Source organism: Spodoptera frugiperda, chromosome 10 (genome assembly GCF_023101765.2).
Source record: "Spodoptera frugiperda isolate SF20-4 chromosome 10, AGI-APGP_CSIRO_Sfru_2.0, whole genome shotgun sequence".
In the NCBI taxonomy this organism is placed as follows: domain Eukaryota; kingdom Metazoa; phylum Arthropoda; class Insecta; order Lepidoptera; family Noctuidae; genus Spodoptera; species Spodoptera frugiperda.
In genome coordinates this window covers 298,959-321,983 of record NC_064221.1, presented here as the reverse complement: position 1 = coordinate 321,983, position 23,025 = coordinate 298,959, and the positions used below count along the sequence as shown (strand labels likewise).

The following is a 23,025-nucleotide window of genomic DNA, read 5'->3' as shown; positions in this document are numbered from 1 at the left end:
GATTAATATTTGGTAAGTTTTCATAGACTACTTACCTATGCTATAGACTACAGTGAATATCGCAGTAAATCGAAAAACTTATAATCAACCCATATTTGATTGCAGTCCTCACTCTCATATTGTTTAAAGTTTGGAACTGAACCCATTATTAGTGTGCCAATTCTAACTTCTGCAGAATCTGAATATGAAGCACCCACCACGATGTAATGTGTATTTTATCGCCAAACTTTAATAACTTTTATCTTTAGCCTACTACTAAATAAATACGAAACAAACTGCCGAACAAACTTCGATCAAGAAGTTGATAATGTTCATCTAATTTAACGTTTCTGGTAATCGCTTGGCTCACGGGGCTCGGGCACGATACGCCTGCTTTGGCAAATAAATGACTCACTGTTTGGAATACTAATGTGGCGGAACTAAGTGGACTGTCTCCTGCTGTGTCTATAGCTCACCTGTGGACTGTCTTCTACTGACGGACGGCGGCGGAACAGAGTGCTGGTGTGCTGACGACCGTCTTCTCGACGTCGTGAACACCTCCGTGCCCTCCAACTGTCTCCTCAACTTCGCCACCTCATCCTTGTAGTACTCCTTCTCTATCTTCTGTTTATTCTTCACCCTCGGCTCACTCCCTCTCCTCTTCGCAGGGTCCGGCTCGAACTTAAAGTGTGTTTCATACTTCGTCTGGTTTGCCTTCGGACTTTTCGGCGTCTCCATCTTCGGGTCGTATGGTATCTGGATAGAAGTGGACGCTATACTCGTCTGGCTGACTTGTGTCTGTGTTTTATTCCGTGGCTTGTCTTGTCGCTTGGGGTCTGGTATCGGGACGTCGAACACGAACCGCGCCGGGCCGGGTCTGGGGGAGTCTATGACATCGGTGGCTGACTGGGGTTTGGTGTACGCTGGGGAGTCGATGTCGCTGCTGTTTTGGTTTCTGTGGTAGTGAGGGGGGGCTGTGCTGGGAGGCTGGGTGGGTAGGTTGGGGTCGTCGATGAGGCTGGGCTCGGACAGCTCGGGGCCGTCGGGCTCGGCGTCCATGGAGTCGTCGGTGCCGGTGACGGAGGTGAGCGCGGTGGCCGCGGAGTCGGTGCTCGTGTTGATGGTCTTGTCCGACGTAGTGCTGCTGCCCATGACGACCACCTGGAACAGAGTACACTGTGAGAGATATGAAGTAGAAAGTAGTTACATTGTTGGTATGTGAAACACAAGAGAAGTTTAGTAATGTTTTAGCAAAGTACTCCCATATTTATTATACCGTGAAATGTAGACGTCTGATATCACATGGCTATATGATATCATACAGTATGGCAGACATAAATATGGCAGTAAGAGACTACATTAAGGAGGCGCGGCAGAGTGCTCCCAATCGATACTCCTCACCAGACTATTATCGTAATAATATGAGGAGCTAGTAGTAATTACTGTTCATAGAACAGCGGTCATAATATTCATAGTTCCTTATATTTTTTGTTTGAAATGGGAAAATCATATTACTTTCTTTCGCCTTGGGTGAGGCGAGAGGGAGTGTCAGACTCTTACTGATTAATAACCACCCCGTTCCTACTCCTGCTTTTAGCCGAAGCTGTGGTGTGAACCCCTTTGGTTCTTCGCAGCTCCGGATATCGTTATAAACCTGCATTGTACATACAAGACTAGTAACTTTTTGTAGGTCAAAGCCATATTTTAATACATCTTTGCACATAAATATTGCGATAGTACTTTGAGTTAAAAAATCACGCATAACATTAAATATATATGGTTGAATGTTTCGCCGGTAACCGCGTGAGATCGTAAACGTAACTCAGCACATAAAATGCAGGAACAAATGCAAACAACTCCGGTTTATGGCGGGAGTGTGAGACACGTGACTATCTAGCTATAGTTTACTAAAGGGGTAAGCAGATATAGTACTATCCTTGTAAACCACAATAAAAGGGAATAATGGTGAGACTATGGCCAAATGTCTTATTTATTTTGAATTACTACTCTACGATTAGGAATATTTATGAGAGAAAAATCTAGTCAATCATATTTTACTTTAATCGAATTTGATCTTAAGACTATGGCTTAAAACAGAGGATAATCTATCTATATACTAACAATATAAAATATCAATTGCTGTTCGTGAGTCTCGATAAAACTCGAGAACGGGCGGACTGATTTGGCAAATTTTGGTCTTGAATTATTTTTATAAAGCTTAAATAAATAAATAAAGTAATGTTGGGGCTTGGAACACTAGTAACAGCGGAATGTAGCAGAGTATCGCATGTTGCGAACAAATCTAGCTCGACGAGTGTTTGTTGAGGAGTACGTGATACAGCCGCGCTGTCAGGGCTGAGGAGAGGAAGGGGGGAAGGTAAACCAATTCCGAAATATGATATTAAGAAACAAATCAATTCTCGTTCGGATTTATGGAGTAAAATAAGTGATATTTTTGTGTCTGAGTCAGTTTGTTAGAAAATTAATTTAATTTACAAACAGGCAAAACTTTTTTAATTATAAACAAAGTACAGATAATTTTATCGAATACTAAAAACGGAATAATTCTATGTAAAAATACAGCCCTTAATTAAACAAAGTACCGTAAACCCATCCCCGAATTACATATTTTGTTATCAAACACGTCATTAAACTAAAATGACCAGTCATGACAAAATTAACCAGAATCAATTTATTAGTTTACATGAAAACAACACACGAACCAAACTCATGTAATTGTGTAACAAAACGATTGACCCTATATTATGTAGTGACCTAAATATGCCATACACAATACAAGGCCGCCCCCAGTTAGTGCCGACCCTAATAGTTCACCAACTACTAGTTTAGCACGCGGCTGTACTCGCAAACTTCGGGATTGGAAGTTGTAGCGACAAGCTATGTAATTGGCTGCTTCTAATGAAACCTACAGCCTTCAAACTAATGTGGGGATTTCAGTAGTTTACACCGTTATGGAGGTTGTTCCAAACTGCTTCACATTAGCTGTTTAGATTCCGGGCTGATGTGTATTAACTTAGAGTAAGTTGCAATTATGCAACCTAGTTGTAAAGTTTGCAAGTGGCTCAGTGGCTCCAAACTGTGTTCTTGAATAAATCTGCTAAATGTGGAGATTGTACAAAATACTATATTTATGAATAACTATCGTGAGATATACTAAATTAACTAAAGATCACAAAACACGATTTACTCACAAACTACGCATGTTGCTATTGATAAAGAGTCCCTGTGTATATAAACTAAAATCAGAGTTGAAACTAGTAGAGCATTAATTTACGTGAGTGAGCCGTGATTTTAGTTAATGTACAAAATCCTCTCTCTTATGTATGCGAGTTCCACAGACCAGTACCGAGTGGAGTGTCATAGCATGCTGATGACGTTTCAGCTTATTAAATTACCAAAAAGCCAACTCGTTCTCTATCATGTAAAAAAATCATCAAGAATGCTGCGTATATGTTTAATTATGAACTTTTAAATGTATTCACGATAGAATTCTTTAAGTACATTTTATTTAAGTACATATCTCTGGCGATACGCAACGCATGTTCCATCAGATATGAACCGACCCTTAGTCTTCAGTGGCCAGAAAATTACTAATTTCCACGTCAAAAATATTGGATGTCAAATAATTTCAATGAATAATTTTTGCTAGTTCACATCTTATCTCGGCGAGTGGAAAATGTGACGCGACTCATCGACTGCCTCTAGTTTATTAACTTTGAATATATTTTGAAAATTAAACTTTTCGAGATTTCTTTCATGAAATATGCTGATCACTGAAGATTGCTTCGTTTATACATAGACTCTGCTAATTAAGATTGATATTAAAAATATATTTTTTATATTACATATATTTTTTTCGATTATTACTTTAATGAAGAAAATAATAAAGGACATGTTTTTAGAGGATTTTCGATTACTAATATTGAAATAATGAAAGAAATCTAATACAAATGGTAGAGGTTCCTCAAATATAATAAATTTATTGGTCATAATATATGAGAATACATTTTTATTTTATATTGCTATTATAATAAATTGCCATTAGTCACAACTACAGAATAACATACAGAGTCACAGAGGGACTCTAGAGTATTCAGAGAGACGTCGCCGCGATCGCAAATCGGGAAAGAGTCTCTGTGTGACTCGAAACTAGTAGAACTTTTCCCATCCATTTACGTGTAGTAAATGTCTCATGTCTCACAATGGTTATTATTAAAGTCATAGTACCTTCGTGCATAAAACTTGTACATGTACATATAAAAGTATATAATAGAATTGATTATCTTATTATGGTCAATATTATTTAACCGAAATCAGAAACACATTTTCTCACTAAAAACACAGTAAAAGGTAAATAATACTCGTACTGTACCGTACCTCAATGAAAAGCTGACCATCTTTCTTTCTCGAATAACTTAAACCACAAAGACAAATGAGTACCTCACAACCTCTCAGCATACAAAATACGCAATAGATATAACCACAAGCATACAAGCAGATCAAAGTACACCAATCTGTCATATTTATCCATGCAATTACAAACTCAATTGTTTTGACATAAAGTTGAATATCGAATAAAGGTTTATGTGCTTGTGTCAGTATATTGTTTTAATTTCTTTTGTCCCTTATATTCCAACGTGTCAGACATTTTGTAGAGCCTTTGAACCGCAGTTCAATGACCTTGAGGACCCTTCAGTAGCATTTTTAAAATCATTCTGAAATTCAGGAGGATTTTTGATTATTTTTCAGAGAATGCGATGGGTGAGTGGAGTGGCAGTATTTCTAAGTGGACTTTATATATTTTTCACATATATATTTCAAAATGTCAGTGCTTAGGATAAGTGGATCAAAGGACTAACTGATGATTTATGACTGAAAAATATTTGGTACATGAAAAAGGGTTTTTTTTTTTATTAACTTAGGTTCACGCTTGACCACTATCTCACCTGATGGGATCGAATACGGTCGACGATGGAGCTGCGCTTATGAAGGAACCTATTATGGCTCTTGATTTAAAATTCCAGGGTTGTAGCTATCGGGAAACACAGACTCCGGCAGGGAACTCCATATCCTTAGCTGTACGTATAATGAATGTACTCCCAAAACGTTTTGTGCGTATAGAGGGATATCCATAGTGTAACGTAAACGCGTAAAGTACGTCTGGTTGTCCGATGATGGAACGGGCTAGGCGGAATTAAATTGTGCAATTCCGACGCACACTCCCCGAAATGCAGCCGATATTAAAACCGACAGGCTAGCCACTCGGCGTCGGTGCTCTAGACTTTGGAGTTTCGACTCGAAGAAGTAAGAAGAAGGGTAAACTATATTTTTATATTTGCTTTTTGTAGTTTTTCTTGAGAAAGGGTAATAGTGTACGTAAAAGTAAAGTATAGACATAAAACTTTATGTGTATTTTAATTTTTATTTGCTGCAGTCTCTATTTTACTGAAAAGCTGGATGACGGTTATTAAGATTTCTCAGAAACCTTTATACATAATGCGAACTAAATAAGAGCTAAAGGTAAATTTCTCACTTAGATACATAATATAATATACCTCACACCCACACACACACACACACACACACACACACATACATACACACTGTTCATTCAAATAACACCTATGTAACGACATTAACACGAACTTCTCTTTCCAAAATTATTCAAAATTTAAATTCCACAATAGAGAAAGTTCTCAGAAAATAAATATTCATACAATAAATGAATTTTCAGCACCCTTCAGCAATGTAGTCAGTAATTACATGTGACTTTCAGGAGGGGAGTGGATTGACACTCCGTTTCAGGAGTGTGAAGCCTCGAGGCTCGATGAAATTCAGCCAAATTGAGTTTTACAGCGAGTTGTGCTCAATGTTACTTGTGTATGAACATTTACATCGAAGCTGAAGTGGGTGCTGAAAGTGAGTCGTTCTAAGGTTTTAATGATTGTAAATAAAATTAATTTATTTTCCTCACCTTACTACCAGAGTATTTAACTGCTTTGAAATCTATTTACATACTATTATGTATTTTTAACGTGGCTTCTATTTATTGTAAATGTAAAGTTGATTATTCGATGAAACTTATATGTATGTGGTACTTAGCTTATGCTAGCTACTGCACGCGCGTAGGAAACGCGCGTCCAGTAGCTGGCATAATAACCTATGTATTATTCTAGACCATAATCTACCTCTGTTCCAAATTTGATCCCGATCATTTCAGTCGTTTTGACGTGGAGGAGAGACAAACATTAGTACAATGTTTTTACTTATATTTGCATAAGGCTTATAATATAAATCTAATAGTGGAATATTATTCATTCTACTAAATAATCCACACCTAAAATCATGTTTTGAAACAAGGTGTGCAAACTTAAAAAGTAAACAAGGTTGTGAAAAATAACAAACAATATAATGAAGGTCTATCAAATATTTTTGAAATGTGCCAATTACGCCCTTGTTTCGGCATTGCATCGAAAATATCTTGTTCCCAACAACTGTTTGAAAACAGGTTAACTCGGGACCCCGGGCTAACCCGAGCAGGGTTACTGTCAAACCTTAATTGTTTACTGTCAAAGTATCATGACATGTTAAAAGGGAAGGTGCAGTCAAATGTCAAAACAATTCACCATCACCCTGTACAATGAAGATATTTTACATTTTGGACAGCTTATAAAAAATAGCCTTGTTTTGAAACTCCCACTTTTATGTTTAGACTAGTAACTGTCTGGCGGTTTCACCTGCTCTGCTCGGCTCCTATTGATCGTAGCGTGCTGTGTTATAGCCTATAAGCATTCTTCCATAGATGGCTAATTCAACACAAAAATATTTTATTAAACTAGCAGTTCCAGATATTAGCGCGTTTAAACAAACGAAATAACTCTTTAGCTTTATATATTAATTTTAACATAAATTATAAAGAGGAAAGCGTAGTTTGTTTGTAACGAAAAGGTTTAATATAATTTTCATCCTAACCTTTTCCAGAATATTTAACCAGATTTGGCTGAAAGTCGGTATTTTACATGTAGTGACTGCTATGCGAGTGTGGTTGTTTTGCTAACAATCAGGTGTGAGGTTCATTATGCCCAAATTGCTGGGAATTATTAATGAAACGATTTAAAAACTTACTCTGGTACAGAGTTGCATATTACACATAATTATGATGTTACTTACATCACCATTATAATTTCAAAATAATTTATTTCAGTAAGACTAAGAAGACACTTTTGAACATCAAAATAATTCTATGGGAATTTTATTTTTGTCATCCTTCATAAATTTTTCATATATAATTCCACGTTCAAACAATGCCATGGGTAAAAGTTAGTTATCAAAACCCTTGTTTACAAACTCTGTTGGTAATTTCCATCAAACTCTCTCAAAGTTAGAATGAATCTTCAAAGTCCAAACAACAGACAGATAACATCAAATTGTGATGCTGCAAGGGGCACGGACCTCATGTTTTGTTTGCATCTTGTTAAGTCAGCATCAAATACATCAATAGTTATATAAAAAAAAAATAAAAATAAAAATAAAAATAAAAATAAAAATAAAAATAAAAATAAAAATAAAAATAAAAATAAAAATAAAAATAAAAATAAAAATAAAAATAAAAATAAAAATAAAAATAAAATAAAAATAAAATAAAAATAAAAATAAAATAAAAATAAAATAAAAATAAAATAAAAATAAAATAAAAATAAAATAAAAATAAAATAAAAATAAAATAAAAATAAAATAAAAATAAAATAAAAATAAAATAAAAATAAAATAAAAATAAAATAAAAATAAAATAAAAATAAAATAAAAATAAAATAAAAATAAAATAAAAATAAAATAAAAATAAAATAAAAATAAAATAAAAATAAAATAAAAATAAAATAAAAATAAAATAAAAATAAAATAAAAATAAAATAGTTTTTAAACTGACATGGTCACTAACACTATTATTAGAACTTATCAGTTAATCCGTGATCATGGCGCTTACAACAGTGCCGAAATATCGGAAACTCACCAAAGTGAATAAACATGGTAAATATCCCGTCATAAGTTCTAATAATCAATAGTTATTATTATTATACATCGCCACGACTTCTATTCCTAAGGAGTAGGCAGAGGTGCACATTATGGCACTGTACAATGTACACCCACTTTTCACAATTTATGCTGTAAGTCCCATGTAATTGGGGGTGAGCTTATTGCCATATACCCGACACATTTCCTTCCACACTCAAAACTGTCAAATGTCAATTTTATTCTACGGATTAAAAAGTTTCTGTTGATTGAAAAATCGACCCCAAGTTAGACAGCTATTTTTGAATTTATTCACACATTTAAAACAAGATAACTTAATCGTTTCTTTTGGGACGAACTAAAGCCTGGATGTTAGTAGGTACGTACTTATTATGTGTGTACATACATACATACATGAGAGTGCGTGTCACGAGATACGACATGGGACGCCATTACAATTCTATGGCGACATTGGTGCTAAAAATTCACCACCATACGACAAAACAACACCCCCTGTTATTACACTGCGGGTTTCGAAATAATCTATTAAGGAGTCGTGAGTATTACCAATCGCAAAACGTACCGAATTACAAAATACGTAATATTATTGAGAACAAACTAAATGATACTTTGCTTCGAGTGGTATGGATATTTCTATTCATATCTACATTTTAGATCCGGAGCTGCGGGTTACCGAGGTCCGGTTGAAAAGAAAGAGTAGGAATGGGGTGGTTTTTAGTTAGTAAGAGTCTGATACTGAGAAGTCAATGGATGATTTTCCCCCCTTAAACAAAAGCTATACTGACGGCCAACAATTATATTTTAACCTAACGCCTGTATAAATACTTTGATTTTGAATTCCTAGGTTGGGTAATAAATATTACCTTCCGAGAAGGCATACCAAGACCACTCAAATGGTCATAATACCGAGCTTGAGGGTCTACAACAAATAGGCAAAAAATTCAAACCGAACAATAAATAAATAGGCACCTACTTAAACATTATGTCACATTTACTCTCCACAAATACGGCGTAATAAACCTGTCAACGTGAATAAATGGTACCTCGGCGACGTGTCACCTCATTCACGAATGAACGAAACGTGTGAACTGAACCATTCACTCAGCTTACCATTCGTTTCATTCACTTGACTGACAGCTTGTTTCGAGTTCAGGAGACATGTTCTAAGCCTTAAAGGTGAACCCACATTATATGCGTAAATTGATTTTGAAGTTTAGTTAATTAATTAATGAAAGAAATCTTTTTTTTTAAACTTAATTGAATTGGGTTTGGTGAGAGGTTTTAATTGAAGAATTTCTAAAGATTTTTGTGTAAGTGAAATCGTTGATTTAAAACGTGACGTCACACACGTGTTTGAGTTGACTTGGAAATCTCCATTAATCAACGAAAGTATCCCACCTCTTCAATTAAAAAGGACGTTGACAGTGTAATTAATATCACACTCCGACACCTGAGGTCTACAGTTTTGTACACATTAGTAAAACTGCAGGCATCAGGAACTTTACATCCCATTAAGAGTGCTTTTCCACCAGAGATGTGCTATGCTACGTTGCTGTGGATGCGTTTGGCTTCCACCAATCATATTTATTGGTACACATAGCACTGGTAGATAAGGACTCAACTAAGATGACTTTCCTACTATCAATACATCCCGTACTTGAGCTGCCCATTTTCCTCGCACAGCTATTTTGCGGTAGCGCATCATCATCGCACAGCTACATAGCTTAGTATCAGTGGAAACGGTCACATAGTTTTATAGCTTAGCTATTACATCTTCGTAGCATAGCTACATAGTACATCTCTAGCGGAAACGTACCATAATAAAAGCTTCTATGACAACGCTAGTATGGCCACACCATTACACGAGAATATTTGCTCAAACATCATCCTACGAATGATTAAGTACTCAATCACGCGAAGTTTTTATGTTTTATTACATTTTTTATGAATTTTAATATAATAAAGAAGCGTAAAAATTATCTCTCGACGCCATTTGATAGATAAGGGAGAGGTCCAGGTTTTTATTTGACTTTTATTTTGCGTGTTATCTCTGTCAGCGGCATCTCTTAATGTGACAACCGTGATAACCGCTGATTGTAACTGACAACACTCGCTGTACACAAAATTTGGTCAACAGAGGTGCCTGTAATACGGTTCAGGCATATATTGGACACAAAATGACGATGTAGATCATGTATCGTCGTCTTGCGTGTCAGGTAATTAGGCTTTTTTTAACAATAATTATTCAATAATAGGTAAAAGTGCAGGCCAATGAAGTTACATTGGCATTATGTTACGTAGATTTCATTGTAGAATTATCCACTGTTATTCTTCACAAAGATTGCATTAACTCACGTTAAGTATTACCTAAGTAAACGGCACATTAACCAGCTCTAAGTGTTCCAAAATGAGGTCTTAAGTAGAGTTATAAACACAGCGGCCATTGTGCTCGGCGTAATCTGTTGTAAAAATCAGAATCACTGGCTCCCAGCCGTAATATTTTAACTTTATGGCTAAAAGTAAACTCGTAAAATCGCCGCGGTACGTAAGTACTTCGTAGTCCAAGAATTTTCATAGAAATTCGTTAAAATCTTCCCCTAAAATGTGAAAAGATTACAAAGCCTTCGCAGAGTGTCTTGGTTTCCCTTCTGTTATACGATCGCTGTGCTCTGCCGACTACGCAGAATGCAAATGAGTCGGTTTTTATGGCCAACTGCCGAATTTAAGAATTTAAACCTTTTTCTCATCTCATGTCATATTTTATTTTACACTTCTGATATGCGGTGGTAATGATTTTGGATATTTTTATGGGCCACGATTACATTTACAACTATAAAGTACATAACTGGTAACCTGAACCATCAAGTAAATTTTTAATTCCTTGTTACTAGCTGATCCGGCAAACTTTGTGACATTTTTTCTTACCTCTCAAACCTGCTCTGAACTTACACAACTAATTTAAAACCAAAATCACCAAAGTCTAATACATGAATCAACGCTCTATCCACCATCTAACGGTCCAGTCGTATTCGACTTTTAGCGAGAGTTGCGAACAGCAATTGATTTTTATAGATATTATTTAAATTTTATTATATGTAAATTGAATAAATCTGTAATAACATGTATTAGGTTACTTTTTCTTTAAACCCAAACAGAAACTCTAACTTTACTGTGCCCTAAAGACATAATATGCAAATACATATTCATCAATAAAAAAAAAAAAATCTCACAAAGCTGATATGACGTTTTTAAATGTATAGCCAACAGCACATCAAGCTACACCAGACTCTAATAGAATTTAAATCTTATAACTTGACAATAAAGTCTGTATCCGCACAATGCTTTAATCTAGTTACGTCTCTTGAGTTCCAGTTACTCCGTACTGTTCGTACCGTCACCAACTCGTTTGTGTCAACGTTTTTACCTGACGCTAATGTGACGGGCTGTAAGGCATGGGAGATTAGCGATATATGATATTGGTATTAATTAAAATAATGACATATTACTTAGTATCATTATAGTCATTATATTTGTTTGTGGGTGGTTTTCTATTAGAAATGTATTATGTAATTACTGTGCTACGAAGATGTAATAGCTAAGCTGTGAAACTATGTAACCATTTCCACTGATACTTAGCTATGTAGTTGTGCGAGGAAGATGCGCAGCTCGAGTATGCGATATATCGATAGTAGGGAAGCCATCCATAGTACGCATCTTTCCATATAAAAACATAACTCAGCTGAGTCCGTTTCCACCAGTGCTAAGCTGTACCGATGAATTTGGTTGGTGGAAGCTAAACGCATCCACATCTCTTAAGCTTGTAATACCAACTGACTAGATGCTTTAATATTGTCATGTAGTATGTTACCGTGTCCTAATTGGGTTTAATGTTGAAACCCATCTTATAAAGACCAGTCTCATTTTACATGCAAAGTGTAAACAATTTCGTCAAAACAATTTGATTTCAATACACCACCCTTTCCACGTACCACAGCAGTGTGTACGGTCACTGTGTGAGAGTGATCGAGTGACGAGTGACGTGCAAATAGTTGGCCGGCGACTTGATGGACGGTTTCATTAATCAACGACTTGATTGACGCCTGACTGACCTGACTGACCCACGCTGACGACAACCAAATTTGTTTTCTATTGTTATGTATAGATTTTTTGTGTTTGAGAGTCGTTTGATTGGGATTAACAGTTTGTTTTTTTTAATTATCAGATTTTTCTTATAATAAAATCCAAATAATTTAAAAACAAAACCTATTGTAAAATCGCTTCCGAAACTTGGAACATATTCGTGTCCATCCGAGAAACAATGCAGGCACATTACAAATCATAAATAAGATAGATATTGGTTTTTTCCATCATTACATTGATTACTGATTGTAAATCTGGTTTATATAATGAAACGTAAATTAAAACAATGTGTAAAAATCGCTGCCGCTTGTAACTGACACTCGTTCCCGGACATGAGACAAGTAAATCGCGGGCAATTTGCCGCATGATCCTGAGTACGGCGCAACATCTCCGGGGACGCGCTGCGTATACTTCACATTAAACGTGGCTTTATTAACGATGCCAAGCAAATATTGTGTCGGAATATAGGTATTTTGTTTTATGGTATGTGTAGTTAAAGGTTATACACAATCAGTGGGATTAATTGTGATGATATTAATGAGAAATTACTTCATCTAAGTTATTCTTATGATAATGTATTGATATAATTTAAGAAAAGTAATGGTTTCTTTTTGTCTTTTCCTTAAAGTATTTCCTTTCTTACCTCCCTTTTTATTTCCTATTCATTAAGGAAAAAGGTTAAGAATTTGATTTACATATCCCTTTGTTTAGATTTTTTTACGAATCGTATCGTTGATCAATTTATGTTTCCATGAAGTGACTCGACGAGTGACGATATCTCAAGCCACAGAATATTGTAAGCAAACGAAATCATCTTTTTAATATTTAAAAAGCACAAAACAATATCAAACCACAATAAACATGTCACTAAACATTCCACAAATAATATTTATCCAGCAATCTAGAAGTTAATTCAATAGTACGTAAAGAAAACATCCCACTGCTACAAACGGCTGATCCTAAGCAGACAGGCAATTTACGCCAATCTTAATAAACCGAGCGCTTTTAGTTTTTTCTCTGACACTAACCGGCACTGAGTGTAACTGAGTGAGCGTGCAAATGATGGCCACCTGACAAGTCCACAGAAAAAATACCGAGCCGACAAGTCCACAGAAAAAAATATTTAAAAAAGTCTGCGACTAAAATTGTGACTATGATCATTAATTTTCTTATTATTCCATTTGAGTGAATGTTTTAGAATAGAGAGGCTTAGTTTTTTAGGTTTTTGTGATTGAGATAGTTAGGTTAGTTAATGGTAGCCTAATTTAGGCTAAAGACTGACAATTTTTACGGTCGAGAATTACTTTATTTTCTGTTAAATAATTTTGACAGCTGAAAAACTGATAGAAATTAATCAAGTTTTAACGAAGTATGTCAGCAGTAGCTTCTGCAGTTTGCATTAAACACATATATACACAAATAAGTGAAAACTTTACAAGTTGCAGTGACATAATGTAGACAGCATGCAGTTTGTAACTTCACAAACAACTTGCCAGTACTAGGGAACTATGTTCCTAGCACAAACACGGTCGTATGTCAAGAATGGTGTGTTGTAGTTCAGTTACATAATGACACGGCTTATAGTTCCCGAAAAGGGTAGGCAGAGGTGCATATATAATGTAACTCTCAGTTTTCATTAGTAATTTCGTGAATCCCATATGACAGTGTGACTTATCTTTAAAAAAACGGAAAAATACAGCAATAGTACTCGAGAATTTCGGTTAAACAGTAACATTTATATTTCAATTTTTTATCGTATGGTAAACGAGTAGACGGATCACATGAAGGTAAGCAATCGCCACCACCCATGGTCACCCGAATCACCAGACGTTGAAAATGCGTTGCCGGCCTTTTGGTGGTTAGGACTTACTTGGGGATTCTTAGATTGGGAAGGTGGATAATTGGGCCTCCGGTAACTGACTCATACAACGCAAGCATTGTATCACGTCGGTTTTCTGTTCAGCCGTGGTATCACCCCGGTTGAGCCGGCCCATTCGTGCCGAAGCATGGCTCTCCCACACTTTCAATCATCTGATTGCATGCTATGTACTGAAATATCTTCCTTCAGTACACATTCATTTTGACTGGTTCTACTCTTTCCAATCAAATTCAGTATGTTTACTAAAGGCTTGAAAAGCGATGGGCACGCATCAATGTTTTCAATTTTTTTTTATATATCATATGTTTTGGTTTGAGCCTTTATATTGGACTGTTGGTTTGATTGACATATACGATTATTCTGGATTCGATTTCATGATGTCTGATTTCTATATTATTTCCACTACAGAAGTATTTCTCTTTCTGTGATCTATATTGCTTCAAACGTATATATGATATTTCGAAATAATTATTGAATTTTCTAGATGTACTACTCTATTTTATTCTTATAATATTTCAATATTTTTAATAAATAATACTTTGCTAGCAAACTTCCAAATCTCATAGCAATAAACAATCAAATCCTCAATAACATTTGATATCAAGTGCAAGTTAAACCTCGTTACATTATACAATGTGATAGGGGCGAGACTTCTAACCCGTTAAGGCTGAATACTACATCTAATTTTAACGACAAAAGTCCTGGGTCGAAGGGGTCGAATCCCCTCCCCCTAAAAATTATGGCCATTTTAATATTTTTTTTACTTTTTTTGATATCAAAGGTTGTACGCGTCGTAGAAACAAAAAAAAGACGACAAACGGTAGCTAATAACCTTGGCTAACTAATTCATTACTTTTTTCATATGTTTGATAATGTTTTGGTGAGAAAAAAAATAATTTGTGAATTATTCTTACCGAAAAAATCACTATTTTCCTATTTTTTCAATTAGGGGTTCAACCCCCCATATTATTTTTTTTGTCGATAAAATTAGATGTAGTACTCAGCCTTAACGGGTTAGAAGTCCCACGCCTATCACATTGTATACACACCCGGGTATCTACCCCGAACCCTTTTAGATCATATTTTATCAAATCACCGAAGTACTTAGCAAATAAGACGATCCCTAATCCTAATAATAGAGGCCCACTTTTCTTCCGTTAGCGAAAAAGTGATACACAAGCACAAACAAGCAAGTTTTGGTTAATGGAATTTCAATTCTATTGTTTTGTGATAAAGTTGTTAATAAAAAGAAAGATAGGTGTACCTTCATGTGCGTTACCACCCCAAATAAGTATTTTCTGTTAATGGAATTTCAACTCTACATTCTTGTAACAAAGTCGATAATAAAAGGATGATAGGTATATCTTCATGTGCGTCCGTACATTGAACTTAAAGGTACTGTACCTTATTGTTGATTGAAAAACTGTTTGTTAAGACATTACGCGGCTTTTTTGTTGAATTTCATGAATATTGAGTGCCGCCTGAAACTCTTGGAAGTTGGGAAACGTTTTTATATAACCATTATAAAGGTTCTTCTCTTCCTTCCTACAAATTAAATCGTTCAGTTTAACAAATTGCCCGCTGTAGTCCCTTTTTTCCTAAATAATGACCTAATGATTAAAGCTTCATTTATACATACATACAAACATACATAACTTCACGCCTGTCTCCCATGGGGATAGGCAGAGACAATGCAACGCCAATTGCCACGGTTCTTACACACTTCTTTAGCTTCATCAACAGTCATCTTTTCATGCATGCTTGTCGGTTAAAGGTACTTTTAATTTGGCCCTTTTTTAATATATGGCCAATCTGGTCGCTATATGTCCTTATAGTTCATTTAATGTGTTAATGGTCGTTTCAGCAACTAACAGTTTCCAGTTTTTAGTCAAAACGTGACTTAGCGAGAGGGTAGCACCTAAACCAACCTCTTACATATTTAGGTGTGACTTACTTAACTTATAAGTTAATAAAAACCAAATTGTCATTAAGCGATACCTATTTTAGTCTTAAACCATATATGGAAGTAATTTGATTAATTTCCATTAAATACTTGATATCTATCATGCAATAAAGCAATTGATTACTCGTACTTCCAGATTACATTAACCGGTGGAACGAGCCGGAATAGTACCGGATGTGTAGTTGTCCGGGCCGGTGAGCCGCGTGTGACGTCATCAACGGGTCGCGGACGGCTCATTACGGGTGGACGGTTGATTGATTCGTAATTACATGCGGTTTGTTATTTAGTTAGATGAATAGTGTGGTTTTGTTATTGTGGTCTGGGTTTAATTACATTTCTAGTTTTATTCAATGAAATTATACTTAGATTTAGATTTCAGCCATGATCGTCCCACTGCAGGGCAAAGGCCTCCCTACCTTCCTTCCACTCCTCTCTGTTTAAATTATACTTATTAAATATATTTTCTATAGTAATAAGTTAATGTAAGACTTGAGTATAACTCACGTACATTACATAAGAGTACATTGTTATTAAATAGAAATGATGTTAGACTATGTTAAACCCTTGTATTATATGACTTATACAATGGTAATTTTACAAAGACGCCTCTCTGTGTGTTCCTAGACACAATATTTAGCTGAAGTGTTTTTAACACACGAAATTAAAAACTCATACAAAGAATTTCGAACTAAAGTATACAACCAAAGGTGACCAAAATACGACACGTTTTCAAACAACTACACAAATAAGGAAGTTGTCAACAAAAAGAATCGATCTATCATCCCGACGCCAACGTTTACCTAAACCAAGAGCTCCCGAAATAATAACATTACCATAATTTATCATAACAACAACACACGTGACGTAATACCCTCACGTTAGTAAATAGTTCCAGTATATAAGCCGTAGAGCCTCCAATTGATTGATCGACTCAGATTATACGAAGTGACAAATAGATTTACTATATTTTTCATTGATAAATTGAAATGGACTGTCGCTTGTACTTTCTATTTACCTTTCATAGTACTACGGAATGTTTACAAATACTGATGACAAATTCTATTTATGGAAAAATCAATGACAATGAAATAAATTGTTCGTAGTCATTCGTAGCTTTTTCGTAGCATCCGCGTAGTAACCGTAGCAGTTACGTAGCACTCGTAGCGAATGCGTAGTACAAACGATTGTTGGAGTGCTAAAACCAATTTGTATTCGAAATTGTTTTCGTGAAAATTTTCCGCGCCTTCTCTCAAGGTTATTTCAGAAGTTTTCTGAAAACTTCTCCAGTTGAAGTACTTTTTATAAGAGTTATTGAACGACTTATAAGGATATTTTAACCACTCAACACATTTTTAATGGATTTCATCGTTAACAGAAAGCAGATTTTCATTTCATTTTCTATATAAAAGTGGACATAAACCTGACTAACAAGTAAGTGCCGGTAAGTCGAATTTACATAAGCACATTGTATGTTTCCTTCGCAAAATAATGATATATTTACATAGTCTACCTTTAAGGACACAGTGAGGGTGTTGGTAAACTTCTTAGGGATAGTAATTGTATGTAAAGTGGAACAAACCGGAGGTTGAAGGGATATGTTGATATTGACTCTCTGACCATCAGTATCGTGTTATAAGTCAGTATTTTTTTAAACGTTGCCCCATAATGGGATGTCCCCCTGTATCGTGGGTGCATTTACAAGCATACAAGTTCACATGCACATGACACACGAATCCGAAACAACAATTTGTGGATCACACAAAGAGTTGCTCCGTGCGGGAATCGAACCGGCTACACGTTACGCGGAAGCCGGTAGCCCAGCCAACGCGCCAAATGTACAGTCAAAGTTTTGCGATCAGCTCCCTGGTACCCGTTCCCTGCCATCAGCTCTCTGCTATTAGTCGCCTACTGTCACCTCAATGTAGTCAGTCACGTGCCCTAAATCTTACTGTCATTCTTCTGTCATCAGCCTCTATTATCAGTAGTCTTTGCCTTGCCGTTAGTCCCTTGCTGTTTGTAAACCTTATTCCCCTCCCATCATTCCCCAAGCGTCACTTCCCTGGCACTAGTCCTCTCTCCTCTATCCTCGGCCACCGGACACTGAGTATCTAAATATACAGAGATCGATATCTCGTTCCATAAGGTACAATGTAATAGTACATGCTGGCCGTGGCCACTTGATTTGATTTACTCGGGAATGGAACCCTGTAATGTCTTATTTGTGACAATGTTTTCGTGTCTGTTTGTGTGTTTGTAGCACAAACGTAATGGAGTCGGTGCTGGGGGAAATGTTACAAAGTATGTTTCTTGTTGCTTGTGATTGAATAACACAATGTAACATGCGTGCCTTTAGAGAACTTGTTTAATTAAAATCCAAAATTAAATTATTTATGGCAATAGGCTCACCATCTACATGGGACTTACAACATAAATTGTGAAAAGTGGGTTTACATTGTACAGTGGCATTGCATGCCATAATGTGCATCTCTGCCTGCCCCATCGGGGATTAAAGGCGTGACGATATGTATGAAAAATTTAATTTCTTTAGCAGTTAATAACATTATTTAATTCTTAATATTGTCTAATAGAACCCGTAGTTGTGTTTAACAGCACAATAATGAATAGTTAATGATTATAGTTCTAAAAATATATTGAAATCTAGTTCAGTACTATTATTAAGATGCCAATAACGACCTCTGTCTATGAATTTTGTACGAAATAGTGTGTATCGTGACGTCATGGTATTTACGTCAGCTAGCACACTGAATAATAGAACTCAATCAGTCATGGAAGATATAACCTATACTTATGTCTTTCTGTTACATATTTATTTATTGTCAATCAACGTCCTCGCTGTCTCTAACAGTCGCGCCCCGCCCTTACACACGTCTTACTTAGATTTTGTAATGTCTTACTTTGTCAACAAATTGCTGCAATTTAGTTCATCGTAGCTTGATTTAAATAATACTGACGTATTACACAATTAACTTACAAGTTCCTAATACATTCTACCTTCACTTTGCCTTGCAAAATGTCGCTGTCTCTGATAGTTACACCCCACACCAAAACACGGTTTACTTACTTTAAATACCGCTACACAAATACGATATACGTGAAAAAATATTGTAATAGGAGAAATTTTTTACATAATTAACATAGTATGTGTAGTTCCTAACCATCACTATAAGATGAAAGAAAGAAAGCAATACTTTTATTTGGTGTTGGTATAATTGCCAAGACGTAATAAATAAATATACAGTGAATCAATTTATAGAATATAATAAATGTGTAGAAAATATAAAACTAACAAACATGTAAAGTAACAAAAGAAACACAGAAGAAAAGAGACAAAAACAATAATAAAATAATTATAAAACAATGACCACACTAGGCAGGGTTACCAACTCAGCAAAAGTTAGACGCATAGCACCCAACACTGATTTTCAGTCGGCACCCCTGCAATGACGTGTCGCTGTCTCTAGCAGTCGCGCCCCGCCCCAACACACGTCTCGCCTAGATCGTGTACCGTCTCACTTTGTCAGCATAATGCTGCAACTTGTTAAGTCGTTAACCTGAGCCTGAGCTGTTACACTGTACCTGATTTAAATGTAACTTTATATAATTTGTAGTCTGTGGGTAAGTGTGTTAGTGATTTTACGTGGACATGTGCAAATGAACATTGAAATGTGTCTGTTTTTGTAAGGTACGGATACCAAAAGAAAGTTAAGTAGTAAGTAAGTTGTATGATTCTGTTATCAAAAATAATTTTCTTGAATTAAAACCTTTGAGTTTTCCAAATGCCGTTTTGAAATGAAATATATTGAATACTAACTTCTGCGACTTCGCTCGCGTTCTCGTGGGATAAAAAGTAGCCTGTGTGTTATTATAAACCATAATTCACCTCTGATCCAAATTTCTTCCCGATTCTTTCAGCCGTTTTGACATTACGTTTGAACACACAAATATTCGCATTTATAATATTAATAGGATTAGTAAGATGTTATAAAGTTGGTAGATATGTATTCTTTTTTTCTAGAAAAATTTAAAAGTAAATAAAAAATAAAATACACGAAATCATTTTCAGAATTTTATAAAAACACTTTAGAAATGCTCGTGTTGACAGCGTAATTTGAAATAACAATATTTCACAGTTTCGTAAATATTTAAAATGCAATATCATCTAGACGAGAACAAGCTACCAAGTAAAATAGAAAAACAATATTTAAACAAAGTTGTAAAAGAAGTTACGTTTATCGAATGTAACAAGGAGAGAAATCTTGTGTGCTTTCTTTTAGCAAATATGTTTGTTTCATATTGAAAAGCATAATTATTTAGATGTGGAAGCTATCCCTAGTCCTCACATCACAACGGCAGCCTATAAGTGGCCATTGCTGATCAAAGGCCTCTTCTTGCACGAAGAAGGTTTGACATCTGGTTGTAGTTTACGGTACAGAACCTCAGCTTTGCATAACTTATTTTTTCGTGAAAACATAGCCAAAATCAAAGTCAAATCATTTATTTCAATCCTTAATTAGGTAATTTTGAAACGTTAAATTAAATTGTCCGTCAGTCAGTCTGTCAGTGAAACTAGGTGCTCATTCTGAAGTGTAGTTTCGAATGGAGAAGAACGAGAAAAAAACTCCATCGTTACTCTTTAAAAAATATGAATATTCTATTGCAAGACACGCACAAATAATTTTATTAATATTCTCCAGTGCAACTTTTTTGAAACAATGTTATTAGTTCACAAATAATTTCTAATGTCCACATCATTATTGTTTTAAAAACTCACTAAGTAACCAACCCAAAGTCTCCCTTTACTTAATTGATACCTAGTACTTAACCTTCCCCTAATGAAGTCGATCTCTTCAATTACCAAAACGTTGCTCAGTCCGTATCTAGGCTACCTACGTTAATCTAGATTGATGGATGTGTCCCCGCTTATCGGCGAGACAGATGTTCGATTCCCGGCTGAGTCAATCAATCTATTAAGCCTATCACTCCATTGTCGGGGCTGAGCTGAGGAATGCTCTGTTAATCGTCCGGTGGAAGGTGAAGTGGTTATCTCGGCGATTGATTTTAGACTCTTGTTTATTGGTTTTAGAATTGGGTTTGCAATGACAGTTTTGATGCCAAATGTCGTGGCTTGAAAAATATAATAATATGTAGCTAAATTATGTCTATTTGTGTGTTGTATATCTGGCCAGTGATAGAGAGAATGATGTTTCAGTAGTTTTAGTCAGATTTATTATGATACTCTAAAAACCTTTGCTTTTTTAGACCACTGACTGCAGTAGAGAAATACATTTATTACTTAAACTTTTCCTTAGTAACGATTTTGTTCCGAAAACAATTGCTAAGGACTGGGTGAAGTAACCATTAAATGACTCTGAGTACGGCAGTTAGATCTTAAAACGTAACCTTAAATTTTAACTTTGTGTAGTGTGTGTGATACCTCGCCCTAATAAGTAGCGTAAGTTCAAGTTAAGACTCTTGATTAAATGTATTCATTGCATTAACACGTCTCCTCATTTTGCTACCGAAGTCTCCACATAGCTACTGTATATCTTAACTGTTACTTAAATTACTGACACAACTTCAAAAGTAGTCAATACATCTTGTTGAAGGGCATCACAAAGTTCCACTACAGTCCACGCCGTCAGGTTTCGGTACACAGTTTATAAATTCGCTGACACACACACACACACACACACAACACACGGGGAAGCTTCCTACTTCCAGCTTCATGTGCTTCAACCGTGAGTGCAAAACTGCTGACTTAGTGCCGCGCAGTACTTTCTGTAGAGAGTAGCATATACGTGATTGGTATGACGTTGCAATTTCCACGTTGCAATTTGAAATCGTCCGTTATTAGAAAATGATAAGTAAAATCTAAAACTTGATTTGTTTTAAATAAAGTTCCTATATCACATCCAGACACACAAACTGGGGCCTTAGTCTGCTATTACAATTGTGTCAGAATGGTCGATCATTGAGCAGTGCAAGAGCTATACAACCTACATAGCTCCGTATGTTTTAGACAATACCTATTATATTGTCTGACCACGTAAAGATATGTTAAATATAGGACACCTTGCTCAGCAGCTACAATCATAATACCAGCCATGAAGTAAGTAGATATAACAGATAGTTTTAAAACGAAAATCTCAATAATCCTTAACCCAACCCCAGCAAGTCATACTGAACAGTTACCCCAACTTTATCTCGTAACGTTATGTAAATACATTCAACTTCGGAATCGCGGCTAAATATAACCAAAGGGCTTAAACCAAGTTTCTCGGAACATGTTCCAGTAAGCAGCCGACTCGTCTTCCCTCCGAGTTCCCTCACACTCGACCGACCTCTCCTCACTACTGAGTCGTTGGAGCGTGCACTCCCAATCTTGGCGTAATCCCGTTTACAATGATACACTGCCGAAATAGATACGAGTAGTAGATTTATTTGAATCCTTATCCAATAGAAGAACGTTTTCTGTATTTTTAAGTAATTTTAGCGACTTTCAGATGTTTTTTGACTTATTCGTGTAGTTTCAAGTCAGGCTCATATTTCTGACAATTGCGCGACACACGATGCGGCGAATGTCTCATGAAAGTTATAATATAAACTTCTAGATGGTAAGTGTTGCAAAGTGTTTGCAATGTTTGACTTACTTTATACATGATTAATTAATCAATATGCTTATATAATAATTAACTTTGCACGGAAACCTTAATCCCAAACTTAAATATAAATAAAGCTACACTAATGAGCCACTGCACTCACCAGCAGTTCATATTATAGAGAAACACAAATCTCAACATGCAACTAAATTACGAACACAAATAAAATACATAAAATTGCTTTGCAAAATTGTGTTCTATCTAAACACAAATACAACTTAAATTAACTTTATTTTAACACAAATCTCTGCCACAATCACAAATCACAATGTAATAAAAACAAAGTATTAATAACAGCATGTCTCACCGTCCGCGGTCCCTCGCTTCGTAAC

General features: G+C 35.6%; 1 protein-coding gene across 2 annotated transcripts in view; it reads right to left on the bottom strand.

Annotated features, from left to right (window-relative positions):
- Positions 1-23,025, bottom strand: part of LOC118277641 (uncharacterized) — a 230,047-nt gene that overhangs the window by 30,814 nt on the left and 176,208 nt on the right. For both annotated transcript variants that reach the window (XM_035596532.2, XM_035596533.2), the window contains one exon: positions 456-1,140. In XM_035596532.2, coding sequence (XP_035452425.2) covers positions 456-1,140 — 685 coding nt within the window. The remainder of the gene's footprint in view (positions 1-455; positions 1,141-23,025) is intronic.